Below are 23,729 nucleotides of genomic sequence, written 5' to 3'. Positions count from 1 at the left end.
ACTCAAATACTCACTCTAACTGTGATTCTGGGGAGCCTACTTCAATAAGCATTCAGACTTTAAACAGGAAGGCAAAAACTGTTTGTGACATAATACAATACCTGATAAAATGCTTTTGTGGTGGGTTTTTTAAATAAACAGTTTACCAAGCTAATATTTAATACCGTGTGGGATATTATAAAAAAGCGTATCAGGGTTCTTAATACTGCAGGAGGTTAATTTGATGAATGGGTTGTATGTGTAATGCACGTGCATGTCTGTGTGTGTGTCCAAACAAGGGATAGTAGAGTCAGCTGTGATTAGAAATGTGGCCAATGGGATCCGAAGTGAAGCAGAGCATGTGAACGGAAAGTAGAGGGAATTAGAATCAGGTTGGTAAGCAAAGGCAGATAAGCCATAACATATATGAGGTTTACCACCCTTCCTCCGAGGTCAGAGTCATGAGCAACATGGTTCAGATGGCCAGGTTCATGGCAAAGGCAATGTCCTTTGACCTGGGCTACCCTGATTTCCTGGCTACTCAGGTAAGCATCTCCCTTCCCATTGGATTCTAACTAGCCTATTAACCCCTTCTTCTCTGAGTAATCTGCTATTGAGAAGCCCTGAAGTACCTTACACCCACCACTGAGGAGCACATGAGACTGTTTCATTTTGTGCCCCTTGGGTGTTGTGTTACATTGTTGTAACCCATTCATTGTTTTCCACAGTATCTCACCTGTTTAGATTTCACTTGCTTTTACATAAAGCAATAAGATATAGAGGAACATTATTTTATGTACTAAAATTCTTCAAGTATACCTTATTTGCTTTTAAAATTCCTCAAGTATATCCTATTTGCTTCCTATTTTATCTCCACAACAGTAAATAAATAGCGATGAAAGAGGTGACATATTTTTTTTCTCCACAGTTTACAAGGCCCTTCCCTCATTGAGTGCACAGCATCCGGCAGCTGGGACAGAGCGCCACCTACCTGTCACCTGGTCTCCTGCGGAAAGCCTCCAGCCATCAAAGATGCTGAAATCACTGGGAGTAACTTTACTTTTGGGAACACTGTCACTTACTCCTGCAAAGAAGGGTGAGTAAAGGTTATGAAGGAAAGGGACGCTGAGAGCCAAGGGAGTGGATGCTCCCTGACTATGGAAATAGGCTCCACTGGACTCAAAATGAACTTTCCTGCAAGTCAAAGCCGAAGAGAGCTTTATGCTCCTATTTTCTGACAGCAGACAGAGATCGTATTCTCCTGTGGATATGATGTTTGCTTGGAATTAGAGTAATTTATCCAATTAGGCCTTGAGTAATGAATATTGGGCAATGTGGTGGAAAATATCTGTATACTTTCATTAAAGATGCAAAAAGTCTATTTAACTAGGCATTTGTGTATTTTCCTAGTGCAAAACCAAAGGCAAGACTTTAAGTCACAACTGAAGATGCCATGTCTTCAGGAAGAAAGATAATCAAGTTCAGGGTTTTTTGTTAGTTTTTTAAGAGTTTTTTGTCTTAGGTTGCATGTGCTCATGTGTTCCTGAGAGAGGGAGAGGCAGAGATAGTGAGAGAGAAAGTGAGAAATCAACTCCTGGGCGGATGGCCATGCTGAAATCCCTTCTCCTCCATTTTCTTCCCAGGATCTTGGGCACCCATGCACACGCACCCAATGTGTGTTTCAAGCCACCAGGTCTGGGATTCGAACTGTGGTCAGCCATGTGGGAATCCAGCAACGAAACCCCTATGCCATCTGTTGGCCCTAAAGTTCAGTTTTTACATTTCTAATAATCTTCTTTAATTCAGAGATAATATTTGAAAAACAAGGAAGCAAATTATAAAGAGTTTTCGCACATTGTCCATGAGGTACAGAGAAAGGAGAGGCTCACTTTGGTATGATCTGCTTAGGGTCTCGCGGCAGCCAATAAAGATTGAGGAGAGATTAAATCCCAGGTCATCTGACTTTCCTTACAATCACTTTTTTTTTTCATGCTCCCTCAGTAAATAAAAATTTCATTGAAAATGTATATTATGAAAAAGCTATGCACAGCTTTCTAACATTTTTGCACCAGAATAAACTTGTACTTCCTTTAATTCCATTTTCCATAAACTTATGGAAGTCCTCTTGCATTTTCACCGTTGATAAGACTTTCACACTTCAGATTTATGACAGCTGTTTTTCACAGTAAGTGAGAAATCAACTCCTGGGCGGATGGCCATGCTGAAATCCCTTCTCCTCCATTTTCTTCCCAGGATCTTGGGCACCCATGCACACGCACCCAATGTGTGTTTCAAGCCACCAGGTCTGGGATTCGAACTGTGGTCAGCCATGTGGGAATCCAGCAACGAAACCCCTATGCCATCTGTTGGCCCTAAAGTTCAGTTTTTACATTTCTAATAATCTTCTTTAATTCAGAGATAATATTTGAAAAACAAGGAAGCAAATTATAAAGAGTTTTCGCACATTGTCCATGAGGTACAGAGAAAGGAGAGGCTCACTTTGGTATGATCTGCTTAGGGTCTCGCGGCAGCCAATAAAGATTGAGGAGAGATTAAATCCCAGGTCATCTGACTTTCCTTACAATCACTTTTTTTTTTCATGCTCCCTCAGTAAATAAAAATTTCATTGAAAATGTATATTATGAAAAAGCTATGCACAGCTTTCTAACATTTTTGCACCAGAATAAACTTGTACTTCCTTTAATTCCATTTTCCATAAACTTATGGAAGTCCTCTTGCATTTTCACCGTTGATAAGACTTTCACACTTCAGATTTATGACAGCTGTTTTTCACAGTAGAGGGGTTGTAGCTGTCTGGATCTGCATCTCAGCTGTGTCATTCATTAACTATGTGGTCTTTGGGGAACTGATCTGACTTGTCTGTGCTTCAGTTGTCCTCATACATAAAATAATTTTATTTAAAGTTCTCTTTATCCTATTTACTATTACCAGTTAAACTAAGTCCAGCTGCTGCTTTTTATGGTCAATGAAATAAAAGGCAAAGATCGGAGGAAAAGGGAGTTTATTCTATAATCAGTTACAAAAGAACAATCAGCAAGTACTATCCAACTGTCTCAAAAACCTCAATGTGTTCTCGATATTTATCAATAGAAGATTCAAGCATGGGTAAATCATTCCTCACTCTGTAAATCAGAGTCTATCACTTTCCCCTGAGTGATTATCTTAATTCCTTCAAATACCTCTTCCTGGTTTTCCATCTGATCATTCCTGAAACAGATCTCTCTATGACTCAGCATCTGGTCCCATTGTCCTTGTTAGAGGCCCTTCTTAATTTCAGAATGGCCACAGTCCTGCTAACCCTTAAATTGGCCTTCTACAATGCTTAGTGGATGTTGTGAGGAGTGAACGAATATAAGGAATGACTTACCTGGGGTGGGTGGGGGAACCTCAATAAACCCAATAAATTTAGCCATTGTTATGCTGTGAAGCACAGATGAGAGGATCCAGTTTCTGTACTTCCATGAAGATGGATTTCTATTCACATGGATAGACCATCCCACTTACTATACAACTGCCAGCAGGGGGCGACAATATTTTCTTGCAAAAAGGTCTTGAGAATAAAACACTTGTATAAATAACTGACAGAAATCCCAACTCTTAACATCTCTTAAGTGCACAAGAAATCATTCATGTTAAAATGTCAGTGCAGGGTGGTTTTCGATGTTCCTGTCTATCTCCATGGGTTGACGTCAGAACTGACTCCTAATGAGCTGCATAGGACTATCTAAAACTAGTCGTTTAAATGTCTGTGAAATCTTAGCAGATATTGATATTTCAAATAATATCTTAGATATCACAACTCCGGTGGAGAGGAGTTGATTTGAAAAGTAACGCATGGTCAGCCGTGGCAGTACAGCCGTAATACAACACACAGTGAGGCTACAGCCATATGGGTTGCATTCAGAGATTTACCTGTGTACACCTGGTGTGCACATGCATGCTTGGGATCCCTATAAAACCAGATAATACAAAATCTATATTTAAAAATCAGGCAGCTCCATGGCCTAGTGGTTAAGGCAGCCAGATCCGAAATTGCCAACAGAGTGGTTCAAGTCCCGGATCCAATTGCTTGAAAAAAGTGTCAGGCATGTGAACGTGTATACCCAAAATACTGAAAAGAGGGAGAAATGGAAGAGAAAGGATTGCGGCATGACTATTCCTTCTCCCTCTTCTTTCTCTCTTGTGAGTGCATATGCTCTCTGGCAAAAATAAATAAATAAATAAATAAATAAATAAATAATAAAAGTAAAATAAAAGTCACCCATAATTTCACCACTCAGAAGCAAATAGTGGGCAGGGCCATTTTCTCTCCAAGTTCTTGGTTACTTTTTGCGAGCCATGGAGAGTGACTTTTATCTGCATTACTACATGGGTCACAAAGGCAAGTTCGGCCATGAGTTCCTGGAGTTTGAGTTCAGACCCAACGGGAAAATGAGATATGCAGACAACAGCAATTACAAAAGTGATGTCATGATCAGAAAAGAGGCTTATGTACATAAAAGTGTGATGGAAGAACTACAGAGAATAATTGATGACAATGAAATGACCAAAGAAGATGATGCTTTGTGGCCGCGTCCTGACCGAGTAGGCCGGCAGGAGCTTGAAATCGTCACTGGAGATGGACACATTTCCTTTACAACATCAAAGATTGGTTCCCTTATTGATGTCAATCAGTCCAAGGATCCAGAAGGCTTGCGAGTATTTTATTATCTTGTCCAGGACCTGAAGTGTTTGGTCTTCAGTCTTACTGGATTACACCAAGATTAAACCAATTTAGATTGCATGTTGGTGTGGACTTGAGGGGGATGGAAGTAGTTTTTAATTACCATTATGAGGAACTTTTTGTGTATATCAGAGCAATATTTTTTTTATAAACTGTAAATGATCCACTTTAATAAATACATGATAAAATAAAAAGAAAAAGATGAAGCCACTGGGTCTGGGACTCGAACTGTGGTCGACTATGTGGAAGTCCAGCGACATAGCCATTACACTAACTGCTGGTCCCAGGGGAATTTTGTTTTATAAACTGTAAATGATCCTCTTTAATAAATACATGATAAAATTAAAAAGAGAAGCAAATAGTGGTAATATTATACTTCATTTCTTCCCAGATTTTAATCTTTGTACAAGTAATATATTTTTATTATAATATATCAATTTAAAAGTGTCAGTATATATAAAATATTTTTTGTCTAATGTTGTCTATCTACATCTAAAAGTAACTTACTTGAGGAAGCAGTAAATAATGAAAATGTCAATAAATCCATTCCTTTGAAGAGGATTTTTACATTATTCAAAGCACTTCTATGGCAATGATCTCTGTGTTCACTTTTATAAATATTTTGCCAGGAGAAATTGTACTCCCACCTGAGAGCCAAGACGTGAGAGTTTTAGGCCAAATTATCTTACAGAGCCCATCTGGACTATGCAAGTGACTAGCGCATGGGAGCTTTTTTTGTTATTGAAACGAAGGGAACAAAATCTGCCCAGCTAAATCACATAGCTGTTAAAAGGCATGAAACCATTTTATTAAAGGGCTTTATATATACATGAAGTACCGTGTAACTATAATTTCATTATTTCTGTATTATTATTGTTACATAAAGTGACATTTCAATAATGTAGGAGGAAACTATCATAGCTAATTAATAATATAAAGTACACATAATCACAAATCCTTACTACCTATACATTTTATCTAAAAGATAAAAATTAATAACTGGGACCAGCAGATGGCATAGCGGTTATATTGCTGGACTCCCATGTCGTTGACTGTGGTTCGAGTCCTAGACTCTGTGGCTTAAAACTCACAACAGGCATGTGTGCGTTCATGCCCAAAATCTGGAGCAAAGAGTAGAGAAGGGATTGTGGCATGGCCATCCCCCTGGGGAGTGACTTCTCACTTTGTATCTCTGTCTCTCTGGCAAGTGCACGTACCCTATAGTAGAAATCTCTCTGGGAAAAAAAAAAAGATAAAAATTAATAGCTATTAGGAAACAGTTTTATTTTTCTAAAACAAAAATTTTAGAGAGGTTATCCATTTATTTATTCCATGAGTGAGAGAGACAGAGAGAGTGTTCCCAAATAGGGTTCCTGATGCTGTGATCCATCCCCAGCCGTCAGCTAGCCCAGTACTATGGGCAAGTATGTGCCTAGCGTACCCAAGGAAGCCTCCAGACTTGAACTGGGAACCTTCCCACATGGAATTGCCTCACAGACTGTCATGTTTGACCACTGCACCACCACCCAGTCCCTTCATGGTCTACTTCTGCAAGTGTCCATTGATTTTGAAATTTTTCTTTCTTATGTTTTTATTTCTAGAGTTTCTATTTTTTAAAAATATTTTTATAGTATTTTTAGTCTTGTTCTTAAGAATTTCAACAAACTTATTTCTACTACTTTTTAGATTTTTTTTAGGCAATTTTTTTCCCATGATCTCATTTATTGGTGCAGTAATCTTGCCATTTGTTCAGTCTGCCGACCCATTCATGATGGAAAACATGTGTGTGCGTGTTTTGTGCTTCTAGAGTATGTCCTTTCGGTAAACGGGGCTTGTTTCATTTATGACAACTCCTTGCAGTCTGAGCATGTGAATTATTTTTTGTACCAAGAGAATCACCAACAAAGAGCCTAATTTTATATTAATATATCAGTTTGAAGATTCCCTATACAAAGAGAGTGATATGAAGTCTAACCTCTAATCTATATGAGTACGAACTTGGGGACTGATACCTTAGCAGGGACTTTGTTTTTCACCCAGAGCCCAAAGAGATCTCACCAGTCATCTCAATGGACTGATGGGTAGAACTTTGTAGTTCGTACTTTCAGTGAATGTCCTTTTAGGACATAAATTTATGCCAGAGACTTGGATAACTCCTCTTATTTCAACCCCAAGGAAACATTTCCTATCCTCTCTCCTCTTTCTTGTTTATCCCAAGGTTAATCATAGCACTCATTACAGGCTTATTCTTCTGTGTTTAATTTCTTCTTGGGGCCAGCAGATGGCGAAATGGTTATATCACTGGACTCTGATATGGTCAACCACAGTTCAAGTCCTGTACATGGTGGCTTCAAATTCACATTGGGCAAGTGTGTGTGCATGCCCAAAATCCCGAGAGGAGACTGGAGAAGGGATTGCAGTGTAGCTCTCACCTCTAGGGGGTGATTTCTCACTCCGTCTCTCTGTCTCTTGCAAGCACACATGCCTGATAGCAAAAATCTCTCTTAAATTTTTTTTTCCTTTCTATTCTGACAAATGAAGATTTCCTTCTTTGTCAACTCAGCCATTCATTTGACATAATTTTGGTAATGCTTCATAAGTATTAAATAGAGAGGGTTTTCAGACTACGTTATAGCAAGAACTAGAAGTTGGTTCGTGTCTCTCTCTCTCTCTTTCTCTCTCTCTCTCCCTTCCATCCATCCATCCATCCATCCTTCCTTCCTTCCTTCCTTCCTTCCTTCTCTCCCTATTTCTTCACCTGGGGCGGGGGGGGGGTGTCAATTGGCACAGGTCAACATGTACTGTGTCTTGTTCTGTTCAAGGATAGCTTCTGTGTTCAGGCCATGACTTCTGTGGAATGTGACCTGTCTGGCTGTCTCCTTCCAGATGCTGTTGTCCTATCAGAGGGTTAACGTTTGTTTCCCAGTCCCTCTCAACTCTTGTGTTCCTTCCTGGGGCTGCCTGACACCTGCTGCTGCCCTGCACGCCATGCCTGCAGCTGAGCCTGCTTATTGTGCATATATGCAGGCATTCTCGCTTCTGTCTCACTGTTCTTCCCTTTACACTGCTATTGTGCTGCCTATGGACCTTTCCTTCAATTACAAGAAAAATCTATTCCCAAGTTAAGGATGAAAAGGCAGAGATTTTAGAAGACTGGATGCGTGTGATCAATGCCAGGGAGGGAAAGGAGCAGTAATCCTCGTTTCTGTAGTCTGCATTAACTTGGCCTTCCAAATACATGTCTCAGTGAAACTTTTTCTTTTTAAAACTTTTTATCAAAACCCTTTTATCTTTCCTGAAAGAATTCCTCTTCTACTTCTCTCAGTTGTTTGCCTAGACATGTAAGTGGCCATGTATCTCTCATTTTTATCTTCCTCTTATGTTTGTACTCCTTTGTGAGAAACTGAGAGGCAAAGAAGGGTCATCAACATCCTAAAATCCTAATCAAAATTTTCCCTTTGGTTCTTCTCAAGTTTATACAACATGCAATTATTGGATATGTGAAGACAAAATCTTTGATTACTGCTATTAATTGAAAACAATTAATTATGAATGCAAATGTATGCTTTCTATGGTTCTTATTAAATTCTATCTGCTTAAGTAGCGTCTGCTTAAATCTCATTAGCTAGTCATTTAAGGCTCTTTTTCTAAAAAGAAAAGTGCTTAATAACCCACTCAGGACTCATAAAGCTTCCCTGGCACGTGCGGATTAATGAGCTTCCATTCAGTATGTGAATCAAATCACTGAAGAGTTCATCTGAAAATTACTCTGCCCATTTTCAAAGGATCTTTGTTATTACTCTAGTAACATGCTAATGCGTTTCAGCCAGTTCACCCTAACATGTGTTCTTTTTATTTTTATTTATTTATTTATTTATTTATTTATTTATTTATTTATTTATTTATTTATTTTGGAGAGGTTTTTGCTATAGGGCGCATGCACTTGCCAGACAGACAGAGAGAGACATAGAGACAGCAAGCGAGAGATCAACCCCAGAGGGGATAGTCATGCCGCAATCCCTTCTCTTCCATTCTCCTCTCGGGATCTTGGTCACGCATGGACACACGCCCAGCGTGAGTTTTAAGCCACCGGGTCCGGGACACAAACCGTGGTCGACTACGTGGGAGTCCAGCGACATAGCCATTACGCTAACTGCTGGTTCCCACATGTGTTCTTCTAAGGCATTATGGTGATATTGATGGGCCATCTTTCCTTGGAATTAGCGTAAAACAGCATATGCATGGCCTGCTTTTTAATCCACGTCTGCAAGAGTATCTTCAATGTTTCTTGAATGGGAATAACAAAAGTCACACAGAATTTAAGTAAATATCTCATCATTTTGGATTAGCACTAGTTCCAGTCTTTTTCTGCTTTGGTCATCGATGTTTATAGGGCATATCTCCTCCTCTGTGCAGAAGTTTATCACTTTCTAAGTGGTTCTTAGTAAAATACATCCCCTGAAGTCTCAGTGCACATTCAGACTTCTAACATGATAATGCCATCCAGGCAATAGCTAACAGTTCCTCTTTTGGTGTCATTTGGAAAGTATATCCCTTTTTAGCATTTAGCGAAAGACTGGTGCAGTTTATTGTTAATAAACCTCTGTCCTGATCCTCATGGAATGGGCATCTGGTCATCAAAGCCCTGGGACACTTATCACTCAGGAAATTACAAGGGCTTTAGGAGCTCTGTGTCAGGACCCAGGGAGAGAGACCAAATACGAATTTCTTACAATGTCACACAACTTGGTGCCGTAATATTTGCCTGACATGTCTTCACCCATCGACCATCGCAGTAACCCTGTTAAAGAGCACACCAGATCCGGGACCAGCAGTTAGCGTAATGGCTGTGTCGCTGGACTCCCATGTAGTTGACCGTGGTTTGAGTCCCAAACCTGGTGGCTTAACTTACACTGGGTGCGTGTGTGTGAGTGCCCAATATCCCGAGAGGAGAATGGAAGAGAAGGGATTGCAGCATGGCATCCCCCCTGGGGGGGGGGTGATTTCTCACTTTCTGTCTTTCTGTCTCTCTCTCTCTTTCTGGTGAGCACATGCACCCTATAGCAAAAACCTCTCCCAAGGAAAAAAAAAAAAAAAAAACAGCACACCAGATCCTAGTGAGCACCGTTTCCTTTTCCAGGTACTCCCAGGCTGTGCCTACTATGTCACACTCCCATTTCTCTGCCCACACCCCTTTCCTGCCTTAAATGATTTCTCTGCTACTTCTCTCTTCTCCCGATGCCCTTCAAGAACTCATCTGTGAAGCCTTTCCTCCCTTCCCATTCTTCCAGTAGAAGCAATCACCCTTCCTTTAATCAACCACTCTGGGTGATTTCTCACTTTCTGTCTTTCTGTCTCTCTCTCTCTTTCTGGTGAGCACATGCACCCTATAGCAAAAACCTCTCCCAAGGAAAAAAAAAAAAAAAAACAGCACACCAGATCCTAGTGAGCACCGTTTCCTTTTCCAGGTACTCCCAGGCTGTGCCTACTATGTCACACTCCCATTTCTCTGCCCACACCCCTTTCCTGCCTTAAATGATTTCTCTGCTACTTCTCTCTTCTCCCGATGCCCTTCAAGAACTCATCTGTGAAGCCTTTCCTCCCTTCCCATTCTTCCAGTAGAAGCAATCACCCTTCCTTTAATCAACCACTCTGGGTGTAAAGGGAGCCTATGATCCCTCAGGGAGTGTGTTGGAGGAAGAGTGATGGCAGAACCCAGAGGGTAAGTGCACAGGCGTCTTTTCTGGGTACTTAAGGAAGTGACTCTGGCACACTGCAGGCCTTTAAAAATTACTTAATGAAAAACTAGTTAAGTGAGTGGAAAACCAGAATCTTCGGTTACACTGAGGGATGTTGCGGGTTCTAAATAGTAAGTACTGAAACTGCACTCTTTAAATTCACTTATTCAAAAAACTATGTATTTCATGGTAATCTTCCATTAACTTATAAAACTGCTTTGCTGTGACTTTCCACGAAGAAGTAGTTGAAGGAGATTTTTCCCGAGGATCAGGGGTCGGAGCCCTTCCGAAGTGCTGCCAAATTACGAAACAAAATTCTTGTGTTCTCAAGAGACTTTGAGGAATAAAGAAGGTTCTAGAGGCAGATGCTTCTGCCTCAAAGCAGCTGGGCCCGTGAAATAAAGGCAGAGTTTTATAGATGGCACAATGAATCCTTATAACTCAGGGATATCTAAGGCTCTCTCTATGAACTTCAGCCAAGGAAATATGCTGCCAACATCAAGGGAAAATAATGACACACAGTGAAAAGAGTGCAAAGGATATAAATGGTCCTGTAAAACATCAGGAGCCTCAGTAAATGCAACTTCTACCCAGAGCACAGCCAAAGTCCAGGGATGGCGAAATCTGGGCACTCACAACATAACTGATTTTTAATAATAAAATTGTTCTCTTTCCTATTGTCTTCGTATCCCTTTCTGTGGATCCTCTAAAATGGAAGCCACCTCGGAATCTATTTAGTTTGATCCTTATACAAAGAACTGAGCTTATCCCAAACAATGAATTGCTCCAGACCCTGACTGGAAACTGTACTCGGCTCCTGGGGGTAGTGGTGGGTGTTTATTTTGAGACCTCTTCTGCTCGTATCATGATTCTGACTTTAGAGAGGGTGCTGGGCATCTCTCTTCTATTGTTTTATCATCATGTTCTTGACCTCTCTGTCTGTCTCCTATAGATTTCATAAATATAACTTGCTAGCATGAAGGAAGTCCAACCTCTCTCTCGTGGCTAATTCTTTATAGAACTAAAATTAACCTGAGGAAAACCTTTTGGTAACCAATGACTTCAGAATCTTTGCTAATGGGGCCAACATGGGGCAGGGTGGTTAAGAGCACTAGACTCCCACATGGTCAACTGCAGTTTGAGTCCTGGACCTGGCGGCTTGCTCGCTCACTCTCTCTCTCTCTCTCACTCGCTCTGTTTCTCTCCAGGCAAATTAAAATAAATAAATAAAGTTAAATAAAGTGATTAAAAATAATAATAATCTTTGCCGAGGATCACACACTTTGTACTGGTGACACTGCAATATTGTTTCTATAGGATACCCACAAATTATCATCTAAACGTCCTTATCGTAAAAAGAGAGAGAGACCGAGGCAGAATGGTATCATGGAAAAGACCTAGGTGTGAGAATGATAACCCAACGTTAGGTCCCAACTCTTGCAGCTGTATGAGCTTAGCAAGTTTATGAGCCTGCCTACGTCATCATTTACTTATTTTGTTTCATGAATAAATTAGTATCTAAGCAATGTTAAATTAGGTACCCAATTATATTTGTTTTCTTACTCTTCATTAGTATAAAGTGACAGACTGATCAGATAATACATATTCTTCCAAAACTCATTACCATCTGTCACCTCAGTAAGGGAGTGATAAAATAAGAATGACTTAAATGTAATTATTCTAATGCTGCATAACCTGATATTTTCCCTTTCTCCATTGAAAGAGCACAGAAGAGTGATTTAAGATTCTTGAAAGCATCAGTGTATCATCATATCTGGGCAAACACCTTGGGCATAAAGAGTTCTGCAGACTTGACCCATACTGATTGAATAGCACAGCCATAGGCAGAACACAGATTTCAACTCTATGTGGGTATGGGTTTAGGTGACCCAGAAGACTGAAATTATAATCACCATTGTAAAGTTTACTGAACTTAAGTGTATAACTAAGAGCAGTATGTAGGCTAAATATGGCTTATCAGAGCTTGTTTCAAAAATGAATACAGAGGGAACCAGCAGTTAGCATATTGGCTATGTTGCTGGACTCCCATGTAGTCGACCACGGTTCACGTCCCGGACCCGGTGGCTTAAAACTCACGCCGGGCGTGTGTGCATGCGTGCCCAAGATCCCAAGAGGAGAATGGAGGAGAGGGGATTGCGGCGTGACCATCCCTCCTGGGGGGTGATTTCTCGCTTTCTGTCTCTATGTCTCTCTCTGTCTGTCTGGCGAGCGCACACGCCTTATAGCAAAAAACCTCTCAAAAAAAAAAATGAGTACAGAAACAGAAGACTGAAATCATCTGAAGACAGATGGAGTTCCCATCGTGAATTGAGTCAAATGGGACCATAACTTACTCTTTATTTTCATTTTCTTGAAAAAAGTGTAACAGAGTTCCTTAAAAAGCAAACAATCTTTAATCTGTTTCCTTTTCCAAACAAACATTAATGTTAGTATCAAGAAGTAATTGTGAGCCCAGCTTCAGTAGTGTATATTGGTTGATGCTGCTACTCAGCAGTCAGGCCACATGGGAGGTTTCGGTTAAAGTCTCAGTCCTCCCTAGAAGTCAGACAGTGGCATGCGCCTGTAGCCCCAGCTACTTGGGAGGCAGAGGCAGTAGAATCTTGACATAGCTAGACTTTGTCTTAAACAAACAAACAAAAAAACTTTTTAATAAAATATATCTAAATATCTCAAATAAAAGTAACTTAATCAATAATATCAATAACCAAAGAGTAAATGGTATTTTAAAGTATACAGAATAAAAGTAAGGTTACTGTTGAAAAGTTTGAAAAAGGAGGAAGAGGGTGGCTCCATAGCTTAATGGTTAAGAAATGAGATCCCACATGGCCAACTGTGGTTCAAATCCTGATTTTGGCAGCTTGAAAAACATGCTGGGCACAGGTCCTTGTGTGCCCCAAATTCCAACAGGATGGAGAAATGGAAGATAAGGGACTGTGGTGTGACCCCACCCCATTAGTGCTTCTTTATCTCTGTCTCTTTTCTCTCTCTTTGTCTCTCTCTCTCTAGCAAGCACACCTATCCTCTGGAAATTATAAGTACACACACACAGGGCCTAGTGGTGGCACTGTGGTAATACAACCCTTTGTGAGGCTGATTCACAAAGTTCCAGATTCACATCTGGAGACTTCTCTGAACACCGTGAACAGCTCATGCCCATGATCTGGCTGAAGCTGGGGGGAGGGGGGTAGATTGCAAAAAAACTCTAATAGGAATGCTCTCTCTGTGTCTGCCCTTCTGTCTCTCTCTTGCTCGTAGAATAAGTAAACTTTAAAAATAAAAATAGAAGATGCAAACACTTCTATGAAATATGATGCTTATTGTTTCTTTTCTCTCAATCTCACAGCTATACCCTTGCTGGTCCTGACACCATTGAATGCCTGGCCAATGGCAAGTGGAGTGGAAGTGACCAGCAGTGTCTGGCTGTCTCCTGTGATGAGCCTCCCAACATAGACCACGCCTCCCCAGAGACTGCCCATCGGCTCTTCGGAGACATTGCGTTCTACTACTGCTCCGATGGTTACAGCCTGGCAGACAATTCTCAGCTCCTCTGCAATGCTCATGGAAAGTGGGTTCCCCCAGAGGGTCAGGCCATGCCCCGTTGCATTGCTCATTTCTGTGAAAAACCTCCATCTGTTTCCTATAGCATCTTGGAATCTGTGAGCAAACCAAAATTTGCAGCTGGCTCAGTTGTGAGCTTCAAATGCATGGAGGGTTTTGTGCTGAATACCTCAGCAAAGATTGAATGTATGAGAGGCGGCCAGTGGAACCCATCCCCCATGTCCATCCAGTGCATCCCTGTGCGGTGTGGAGAGCCACCGAGCATCATGAATGGCTATGCAAGTGGATCAAACTACAGTTTTGGAGCCACAGTGGCTTATAGTTGCAACAAGGGATTCTACATCAAAGGAGAGAAGAAGAGCACCTGCGAAGCCACGGGGCAATGGAGCAGCCCCATACCCACATGCCACCCTGTATCCTGCAATGAACCACCTAAGATTGAGAATGCCTTTCTGGAGGTAAGACACCAATTAGCAAATGGCCCATGGCTTTCATTGCTTAGGGCCATCCCCTCTGTGACTAACTTGATATTCAGAAGCAGGGGCAGTGAGCAGATTAATTGCTGAAAAGTAGAAGTGGCTCAAATCTGTAGGTTGTGACTAGTGGGGGAAAAATGATGATTATAAATCCTTTTAATATATAGCTTTTCACGTGTTGCTATTCTAAGCACTTTGGCAATACCCTAGCCCTAACTATGAAATTAGAATAAACCAATTTTAATAAAATACTATTTGGCTTGGTAAAACGTATTCCAAGGTAGATGTATACTCTATTTTAAGAAATCAAGGTCTAAATGGAAGCCAGAGAAATCTATTATCATCTCTTATTTCTCGACAAAATCTAGGATAAGCCAACCAAGTTACAGTTTTTGCATTACTCTTTTAGTAGACCTACAGATAATTTTACCCTGATGGATAAAGAGTTAAGTTTGATTCAAATGTGTCCTGCTTTCATGCTAATACAGATTTTCTCAGTAAGTCCATCAAGAAAACAGGAATGAGAATCTGTTTTCCCCAAATCAAAGGCCATTTAAAATAAACAGTATTCTAATTAAACATTTTAAAAAGTCCCCACACATAGAGGACAGCAGGTGGCATGGTGATTAGGTCACTGGAGTCCCACATGACTGACTGTGGTTTGAGTCCCAGACCTCATGGCTTGCTTTCTCACTTTCTTTCTCTCTCATCAAACTAAAATAAATAATTAAATTACATTAAATAAATAATCCTTAAAACAAACAAAAAAAACCCCACATATAATATCGTTTCTCCTTTATATTCAAAAACAACACATAGAGTCTTTTATTTAAGGCTTTTGCTTATAAATATATTAGTTTCAGGGGGGTTTTAAGAGATTTTTACTACAAGGCATATGTACTTGCCAGAGAGACAAAGAGAAACAGAGAAATAGAAAGCAAGAAATCATCCCCCAGGGGAGAATGGCCATGCCGCAATCCCTTCTCCTCTCAGGATTTTGGGCATGCACGCACACACACTTGGCATGAGTTTTAAGCCACTGGATCCGAGACTCGAACTGTGGGAGTCCGGCAACATAACCATTGTACCATCTGCTTGTCCCCTTAGATGTATTAGTTGTTTATTGGAAGAGGATATAGAGCATATTCAGCAGGCTTGCTTCATTTATTTACCGTATACATCTGGAGATCCTATTAGGTGCCAGGCACAGTACTGTGTTGGAATCTAGCATTTAACCATAGAGATTAAGTCTGGGATGTCATGGTGCTTGCGTGCATGTGGACCACTCAAGGAACACATAAGTAAACAAAATGAATAATTAATTCCAAATTAATTTAATGTAGACTTTTTTAGTTCAATTCTTATATACAATTCAAACATGTAGTTAATATTATCTGTTACGCAAATTGTACTCACTCACTTTCTCCCTGTTACACAGCATACAACTGGCAGGATTTTTGAGAGTGAAGTGCGGTATCGGTGTAACCCAGGCTTTAAATCAGTTGGAAGTCCTGTGTTTGTCTGCCACGCCAATCGCCACTGGCACAGTGAGTCCCCTCTGTCATGCATTCCTCTCAACTGTGGAAAACCTCCCCCGATCCAGAATGGCTACATGAAAGGATAGAAAGCAAGAAATCATCCCCCAGGGGAGAATGGCCATGCCGCAATCCCTTCTCCTCTCAGGATTTTGGGCATGCACGCACACACACTTGGCATGAGTTTTAAGCCACTGGATCCGAGACTCGAACTGTGGGAGTCCGGCAACATAACCATTGTACCATCTGCTTGTCCCCTTAGATGTATTAGTTGTTTATTGGAAGAGGATATAGAGCATATTCAGCAGGCTTGCTTCATTTATTTACCGTATACATCTGGAGATCCTATTAGGTGCCAGGCACAGTACTGTGTTGGAATCTAGCATTTAACCATAGAGATTAAGTCTGGGATGTCATGGTGCTTGCGTGCATGTGGACCACTCAAGGAACACATAAGTAAACAAAATGAATAATTAATTCCAAATTAATTTAATGTAGACTTTTTTAGTTCAATTCTTATATACAATTCAAACATGTAGTTAATATTATCTGTTACGCAAATTGTACTCACTCACTTTCTCCCTGTTACACAGCATACAACTGGCAGGATTTTTGAGAGTGAAGTGCGGTATCGGTGTAACCCAGGCTTTAAATCAGTTGGAAGTCCTGTATTTGTCTGCCACGCCAATCGCCACTGGCACAGTGAGTCCCCTCTGTCATGCATTCCTCTCAACTGTGGAAAACCTCCCCCGATCCAGAATGGCTACATGAAAGGAGAAAATTTTGAAGTGGGGTCCCAGGTTCATTTTTTCTGTCACGAGGGCTATGAGCTTGTTGGTGACAACACTTGGACATGCCAGAAATCTGGCAAGTGGAATAAGAAGCCAAACCAAAAGTGTGTGCCTACCAAGTGCCCAGAACCACCCCTCTTAGAAAACCAGCTAGTATTGAAGGAGTTGACTACAGAAGTAGGAGTGGTGACATTCTCATGTAAAGAAGGACTTGCCCTGCAAGGCCCCTCGGTCCTGAAATGCTTGCCATCCCAGCAATGGAATGATTCTTTTCCAGTTTGCAAGATGGTCCTATGCCTCCCACCTCCCCTAATTCCCTTTGGTGTCCCTGCTGCTTCTTCCATTTATTTTGGAAGTATTGTCAAGTATTCTTGTGTGGAAGGGTTTTTCCTAAGAGGAGCTCCTACTACCATCTGCCAAGCGGATGGCACCTGGAGCTCTCCGCTGCCAGAGTGTGTCCCTGTAGAATGCCCCCAACCTGAGGAAATTCCCAATGGCATCATCGATGTGCAAGGCCTCGCCTACCTCAGCACAGCCCTCTACACCTGCAAACCAGGCTTTGAGTTGATGGGAAATACTACCATCCTTTGTGGAGAAAATGGTAACTGGCTTGGAGGAAAACCAACATGTAAACCCATTGAGTGCCCAAAGCCCAAGGAGATTCTGAATGGCAAGTTTTCTTACACAAACCTGCACTTTGGACAGACCATTACATACTCTTGTGACCGAGGCTTCCGGCTTGAAGGTTCCAACGTCTTGACCTGCTTAGAGACAGGTTATTGGGATGTGGATGCTCCATCTTGCAATGCCATCCACTGCAACCCCCCACAACCCATTGAAAATGGTTTTGTCGAAGGTGCAGATTATAGCTATGGTGCTATGATCATCTATAGCTGCTTCCCTGGGTTCCAGGTATCTGGTCATGCCATGCAGACCTGTGAAGACTCAGGATGGTCAAGTTCCATCCCAACCTGTGTACCCATAGACTGTGGTCTCCCTCCTCACATAGATTTTGGAGACTGTATCAAAGTTAAAGATGGCCAGGGATATTTTGACCAAGAAGATGACATGATGGAAGTTCCATATCAGACTCCTCACCCGCCCAGTACTCCCAAAGGGGAAAATACAAAGGAGTCTCCTGTTTCACATTCATCGAACTTTCTATATGGCAGCATGGTTTCATACACCTGTAATCCAGGATATGAACTTTTGGGGAACCCTATGCTGGTTTGCCAGGAAGATGGAACTTGGAATGGTAGTGCACCTTCCTGCATTTCAATGGCATGTGATTTGCCTGTTGTTCCTGAAAATGGTTTCTTGCATTTTACAGAGACTACCATGGGCAGTGCTGTGCAGTATAGTTGCAAACCTGGACACGTTCTAGTGGGCTCTGATATAAGACTTTGTCTACAGAATAGGAAGTGGAGTGGTGTTTCTCCACACTGTGAAGCTATTTCATGCAAAAAACCAAATCCAGTCATGAATGGATCTATCAAAGCAAGCAATTACACGTATCTTAGTGTGTTGTACTATGAGTGTGACCCTGGGTATGTGCTAAATGGCACTGAGAGGAGAACATGCCAAGAAAATAAAAATTGGGATGGGAATGAACCAATTTGCATTCCAGTGGACTGTGGCTTACCCCCAGTCTCACAAAATGGCCAAGTGAGAGGAAATGAGTACACATTCCAAAAAGAGATTGAGTACACGTGCAATGAAGGGTTCTTGCTCAAGGGAGCCAGTAGTCGCGTGTGTCTTGCTGATGGAAGTTGGAGTGGAGTCACTCCCAGCTGCGTACCTGTCAGGTGTGCCAGCCCACCACAGGTGGCAAATGGGATGATGGATGGCCTGGATTTTGGCTTCAGGAAGGAGGTGGTATTCCACTGTCAGGAAGGCTACATGTTGCAAGGTGCTCAAAAACTCACTTGCCAGTCAGATGGGAACTGGGATGCAGAGGTTCCTCTCTGTAAACCAGTCAACTGTGGACCTCCAGAAGAGGCTGCCCATGGCTTCCCCAATGGGTTTTCTTTCTACCACGGGGGGCATATACAGTACCAGTGCTTTCCTGGTTATAAGCTCCATGGAAGTTCTTCAAGAAGGTGTCTCTCCAATGGCTCCTGGAGTGGCAGCCCACCCTCCTGCCTACCTTGCAGGTGTCCCACGCCAGTAATTCAGTATGGAACTGTCAATGGGACAGATTTTGGTTGTGGAAAGGCAGCCTGGATTCAGTGCTTCAGAGGCTTCAAGCTCGTAGGACCTCCTGAAATCACCTGTGAAGACAGTGGCCACTGGAGTTCTGGCTTCCCACACTGTGAACACACTTCTTGTGGTTCCCTCCCAGCAATACCAAATGCACTCATCAGTGAGAGTAGCCCTTTGGAGGAAAATGTGATAAATTATGGCTGCAGACCTGGGTATGTCATGCAAGGCAATTCAAACCTGATTTGTACAGAGAAAGGAACATGGAGCCAGCCTTTTCCAGCCTGTGAGCCTCTGTCCTGTGGACCCCCACCCTTTGTCGCCCATGCAGTGGCAACTGGAGAAGCACACACTTACGAAAGTAAAGTGAAGCTCAGGTAAGCCACAGCTCTACAGTCTCCAATGAGAGGGGGCGGATAGGAGGACTGTAAAAATAAATTGACACTTTTTTCAAACTGAAGTTTCTAATATAATTATCATGACCATATTCCATTGAGCCTCATGAAACAGCAAGATCCTCTAGCTAGTTTGCATAGTTCTTCAATCATGAGGCACTTTTTAAAAACATCATGATGGAAAATTTCTTTTAATTATAACTATGGTTATATGTGTACATGCAAATGTTGGAAAAATGGGGCAAAACCTGAATAATTCAGGTCAAAGGACACATATTTTCATTGTCCAATATAAATTAGGGAGATATTCTAAACAGGATTTTTGACCTATGCCTACCTGAACAAACTAAGCTATTAATGTACAAATAGTGATTTGTTTGTTTGTTTGTTTGTTTTATTTGTTTTTAGAAAGATTTTTACTGTAGGGCACATACACTTGCCAGAGAGACAGAAAGTGAAAAATCATCCTTCAGGAGGATAGCCACTTCATAATCCCTTCTCCTCCATTCTCCTCCTGGGATATTGACCACACACACATGCACCTGGCATGAGTTTCAAGCCTCTGGGCCCAGGACTCAAACCAATAGCCAGTCATGTGGGAGTCCAGTGATGTAACCATTATGCCATCTGCTGGTCCCTAAATAGTGAATTTTGCTGGCAAGTTCTTTACTTAAAATTTTGGTTTTGAGAACCAGCAGTTAGCATAATGGTTATGTCGCTGGACTCCCACATAGTCGACCGCGGTTCACGTCCCAGACCCAGTGGCTTAAAACTCACGCCAGGCACGTGTGTGTGCGTGCCCAAGATCCCGAGAGGAGAATGGAGGAGAAGGGATTGCAGCATGACCATCCCCCCCTGGGGGGGTGATTTCTCGCTTTCTGTCTCTATGTCTCTCTCTGTCTGTCTGGCGAGCACACGCGCCCTATAGCAAAAACCTCTCTAAAATAAAATAAAATAAAAATTTGGTTTTAAAAATAATAGTAGTATTTTATATTGTTAGACTAAAATGAGAAAATATGAAATGAATTTGTGTTAACATTTGTATTAGAATGAATATCCATAATGTTCAAAGATACTACAACCCTCTAAAACTATTTAAAATGCACTCATATCTTGGAATGAATTATGAATTATCCTTCACATAGTGTCATGTTATATTTAATTAATAATTCAACACTGCTCCTTAAGCATTTCTGTGTGGACAGTTTAGCCCCACGTTCATATTTTCTTAACTGCAATAAGAAGCAGATCCAGGTGATAAGAAAGTCAAAGAGTAATGGATCATGTACTGGGCAGGGAGAATATAGATAATATTCTTTGGTTTTGAAATCCATTTAAAATTTTTATTTGGATGTTGGTGTGTCGGGTATCTTGAGATGCCACAACGTTATCTGTTTTTGAAAGCTTCCTGTTTTGGGCGTGGTGGCGCCCGCCCTATGGAAAGCTTCCTGTTTTTTTCATTTTTGCTACATGTTGATTGTATCCTATTTCACATCTTTGCTTAGTATTTAAAAAAAGTTCACTCTAAGTTTACAAAAGTGCTGACTCCTATCTAATCTAGTGGTTTATGAAATTTTTAAAAATGTTACACAATAATCAAGTTAATGGATTTAAATTAAAAGTTAGTGGAATATAGTGGTAGAACCATAGAAATAGAGAACCAGGTTACCTCTAGAGTCCATACTTTTGCCACCGTATTCACTGTATTTATTTATCTATTGCTTTTCTAAAAATATTCCACAGGGCAGGTGTACTTACTGGAGAGAAACAGAGAGGGGAAGGAAGTAAGAAAGCACCCTCCATGGGATATGGTCCTGCCAAAATCCCATCTCCTCCATGTCTCTGCCCTTTGGGGATTTTGGGCACACACATACACACACACACACACACACACACATGCCTGGTGTGTGTCTTTCATGTTGCTGGATCTGGGATGCCAACTGTGGGTTCAGACATATGGAATTCAGCAGCCTTAACCACCAGCCTATGGCTAGCCTCACACTGCCTCTTTTTTTTTTTTTTTTTTTTTTGAGAGAGAGATATTTTTGCTATAAGGTGGGTGACCTCACCAGAGAGACAGACAGAAAGTGAGAAATCATCCCCTCCCCCTAGTGGGGGGATGGCCTTGCCACAATCCCCTCTCTTCTATTCTCCACTCGGGACTTTGCACACATACCCAGCATGAGTTTCAAGCTACAGGGTCCAGGACTTGAGCTGCAGTTGACTACATGGGAGTCCAGTGATGTAACCATTACACCATCTGCTAGTCCCTCACACTGCCTTTTTAATATAGATAGGAACTCAGCTCTTTCATTCCCAAGCTATGCGACTTTGAGGAATCTAATTTATCTAGTGTCAATTTCATCATCTGTAAAATGAGAATAAAGGCAATAATAGCACCTAACCATGCCACATGAGAATGTAATGAGTGACTATTTATGGAGCACATAGCACAGTAACTGGATTTTAATAAATACTATGTAAACATTTGCTGACTAAATGCAACAAATGAATAAATACAAATTTAAAAAATCATAGATGGTATGGGACCAGTAGTTGGCGTAATGGCTATGTTGCTAGACTCCCATGTAGTCAACCGCAGTTTGAGTCCTGAACCTGGTGGCTTAAACTCATACCAGGCACATGTATGTGTGCATTCCCAAGATCCCAAGAGGAGAATGGAGGAGAAGGGATTGTGGCATGGCCATCCCCCCTGGGGGGGGATTTCATGCTTCCTGTCTCTCTGTCTCTCTGGCAAAACCCTCTGTCTCTATAGCAAAAACCTCTCAAAAAAAAAATCATCGATGGTTTTAGAACTAGGTTGACTTGAGTTTGAATACCAGTACTACCATTCCATGATAATATTTAATAATCAGGATTTTTAAAAATATCATATGTAAAAGACCTGGCTAGTGCTTGGTACAAAACAGGTACTCAATAAATATTATTTATATTATATCCCTACTCACATCTGAGTCTATTTTTTTATTTTAGCTAGAATGTCTTGAACTGATAGCTGTTTTTAGAATATATTCAATTCAATAATGATATTCAAAATGAAGGTAATGTCAACATTAAAAAAACCTTTCATCTTGGCTCATCTTTAATGTGAATAACCGGGGATTCATCTTATTATCATAGTTACAGTGGTGATTTTGCATGGCAATGCCACCCCCCTTGGCGTTTTAATCTGTCTTGATTTATCACATAAAATGTTTGCTAGACCTTGCAACAGCCTTTTTAAAAACAAGAATAAATCAGGAAGCGTTGGTCTTTTCGTTAAGGCACTTACTTTTGCATTTCCTTCGCAGGTGTCTGGAAGGTTATATGATGGATACAGATACAGATACATTTACCTGTCAGAAAGATGGCCGTTGGCTTCCTGAAAAAATCTCTTGCAGTCTCAAAAAATGTCCTCTGCCAGCCAACACGACACATATCCTTGTTCACGGGGATGATTTTGGTGTGAATAAGCAGATTTCTGTGTCATGTACAGAAGGGTACACCTTTGAGGGAGTTAACATATCAACGTGTCAGGTAAGACTCTGTGTTCATTAGACTGTGTGACTCCTATATGTAACTATCATAAAGCAAGCAGTACCTTCCTATCTTGAGAAGAAATATGCCTCAAATTTTCATTCTTGTTAGGCATTTGAGAAGTTTCTTGGTAGAAATATACTAAGAAGGGACCAACAGATGGTGTAGTCCTTACATCGCTGGACTCCCATGTGTAGTCAGCCCCAGTTTGAATCCCAGATCTGGTGGCTTCAAACTCACACTGGGTATGTGCGCATGCATGCCCAAAATCCCGAAAGGAAACTGGAGGAGAAAGGACTGAAGCATGGCCAACCCCCCTGGCGGGTGATTTCTCTCTTTCTGTCCCTGTCTCTCTGGTGAGCACACGTACCCTACAGCAAAAATCCCTCTCTTAAAAATAAAAAAAAAAGAAAGATAATGAGTATCTCTCTTCCAATACTTGTATTTTTAAAATAAGAAAGTGCCAAAGTGAGGTAAAAATGTTAAAACATCTATGACAAGTTATTCATGACAAACTAACCATAAATCTTATGCTCAAAATAGTATTCACCAAAAAATATTTCTAGTTCTGACAAAACATTTGTGTTCTAGGAAAGAACAAAGGATGCAGGGGCTACCTTTGAAAGTAGCTGGCAGAAAATGAGACTCAAATACTGCCTCTACTACTTGTGTAATTTTAAGAAAGTTACTTATAACTTCTGAGTTTCACTTTCTTTCTTTGAAAACAAATGTGTATAATAACATTTATCCTGTACT

At 41.1% G+C, this 23,729-nt stretch overlaps 1 protein-coding gene and 1 pseudogene across 1 annotated transcript in view; both read left to right on the top strand.

The window, feature by feature from the left end:
- Positions 1–23,729, top strand: part of SVEP1 (sushi, von Willebrand factor type A, EGF and pentraxin domain containing 1) — a 233,157-nt gene that overhangs the window by 165,639 nt on the left and 43,789 nt on the right. The window contains 4 exon segments of the mRNA XM_006142717.3: positions 908–1,075; positions 13,826–14,498; positions 16,645–19,418; positions 22,748–22,973. Coding sequence (XP_006142779.1) covers positions 908–1,075; positions 13,826–14,498; positions 16,645–19,418; positions 22,748–22,973 — 3,841 coding nt within the window.
- LOC102500367 (protein mago nashi homolog pseudogene) lies at positions 4,339–4,767 on the top strand (annotated as a pseudogene).

This window comes from Tupaia chinensis, unplaced genomic scaffold, assembly GCF_000334495.1.
Source record: "Tupaia chinensis unplaced genomic scaffold, TupChi_1.0 Scaffold000081_1, whole genome shotgun sequence".
In the NCBI taxonomy this organism is placed as follows: Eukaryota; Metazoa; Chordata; class Mammalia; order Scandentia; family Tupaiidae; genus Tupaia; species Tupaia belangeri.
This window is presented reverse-complemented; position numbering and strand designations above follow the sequence as displayed.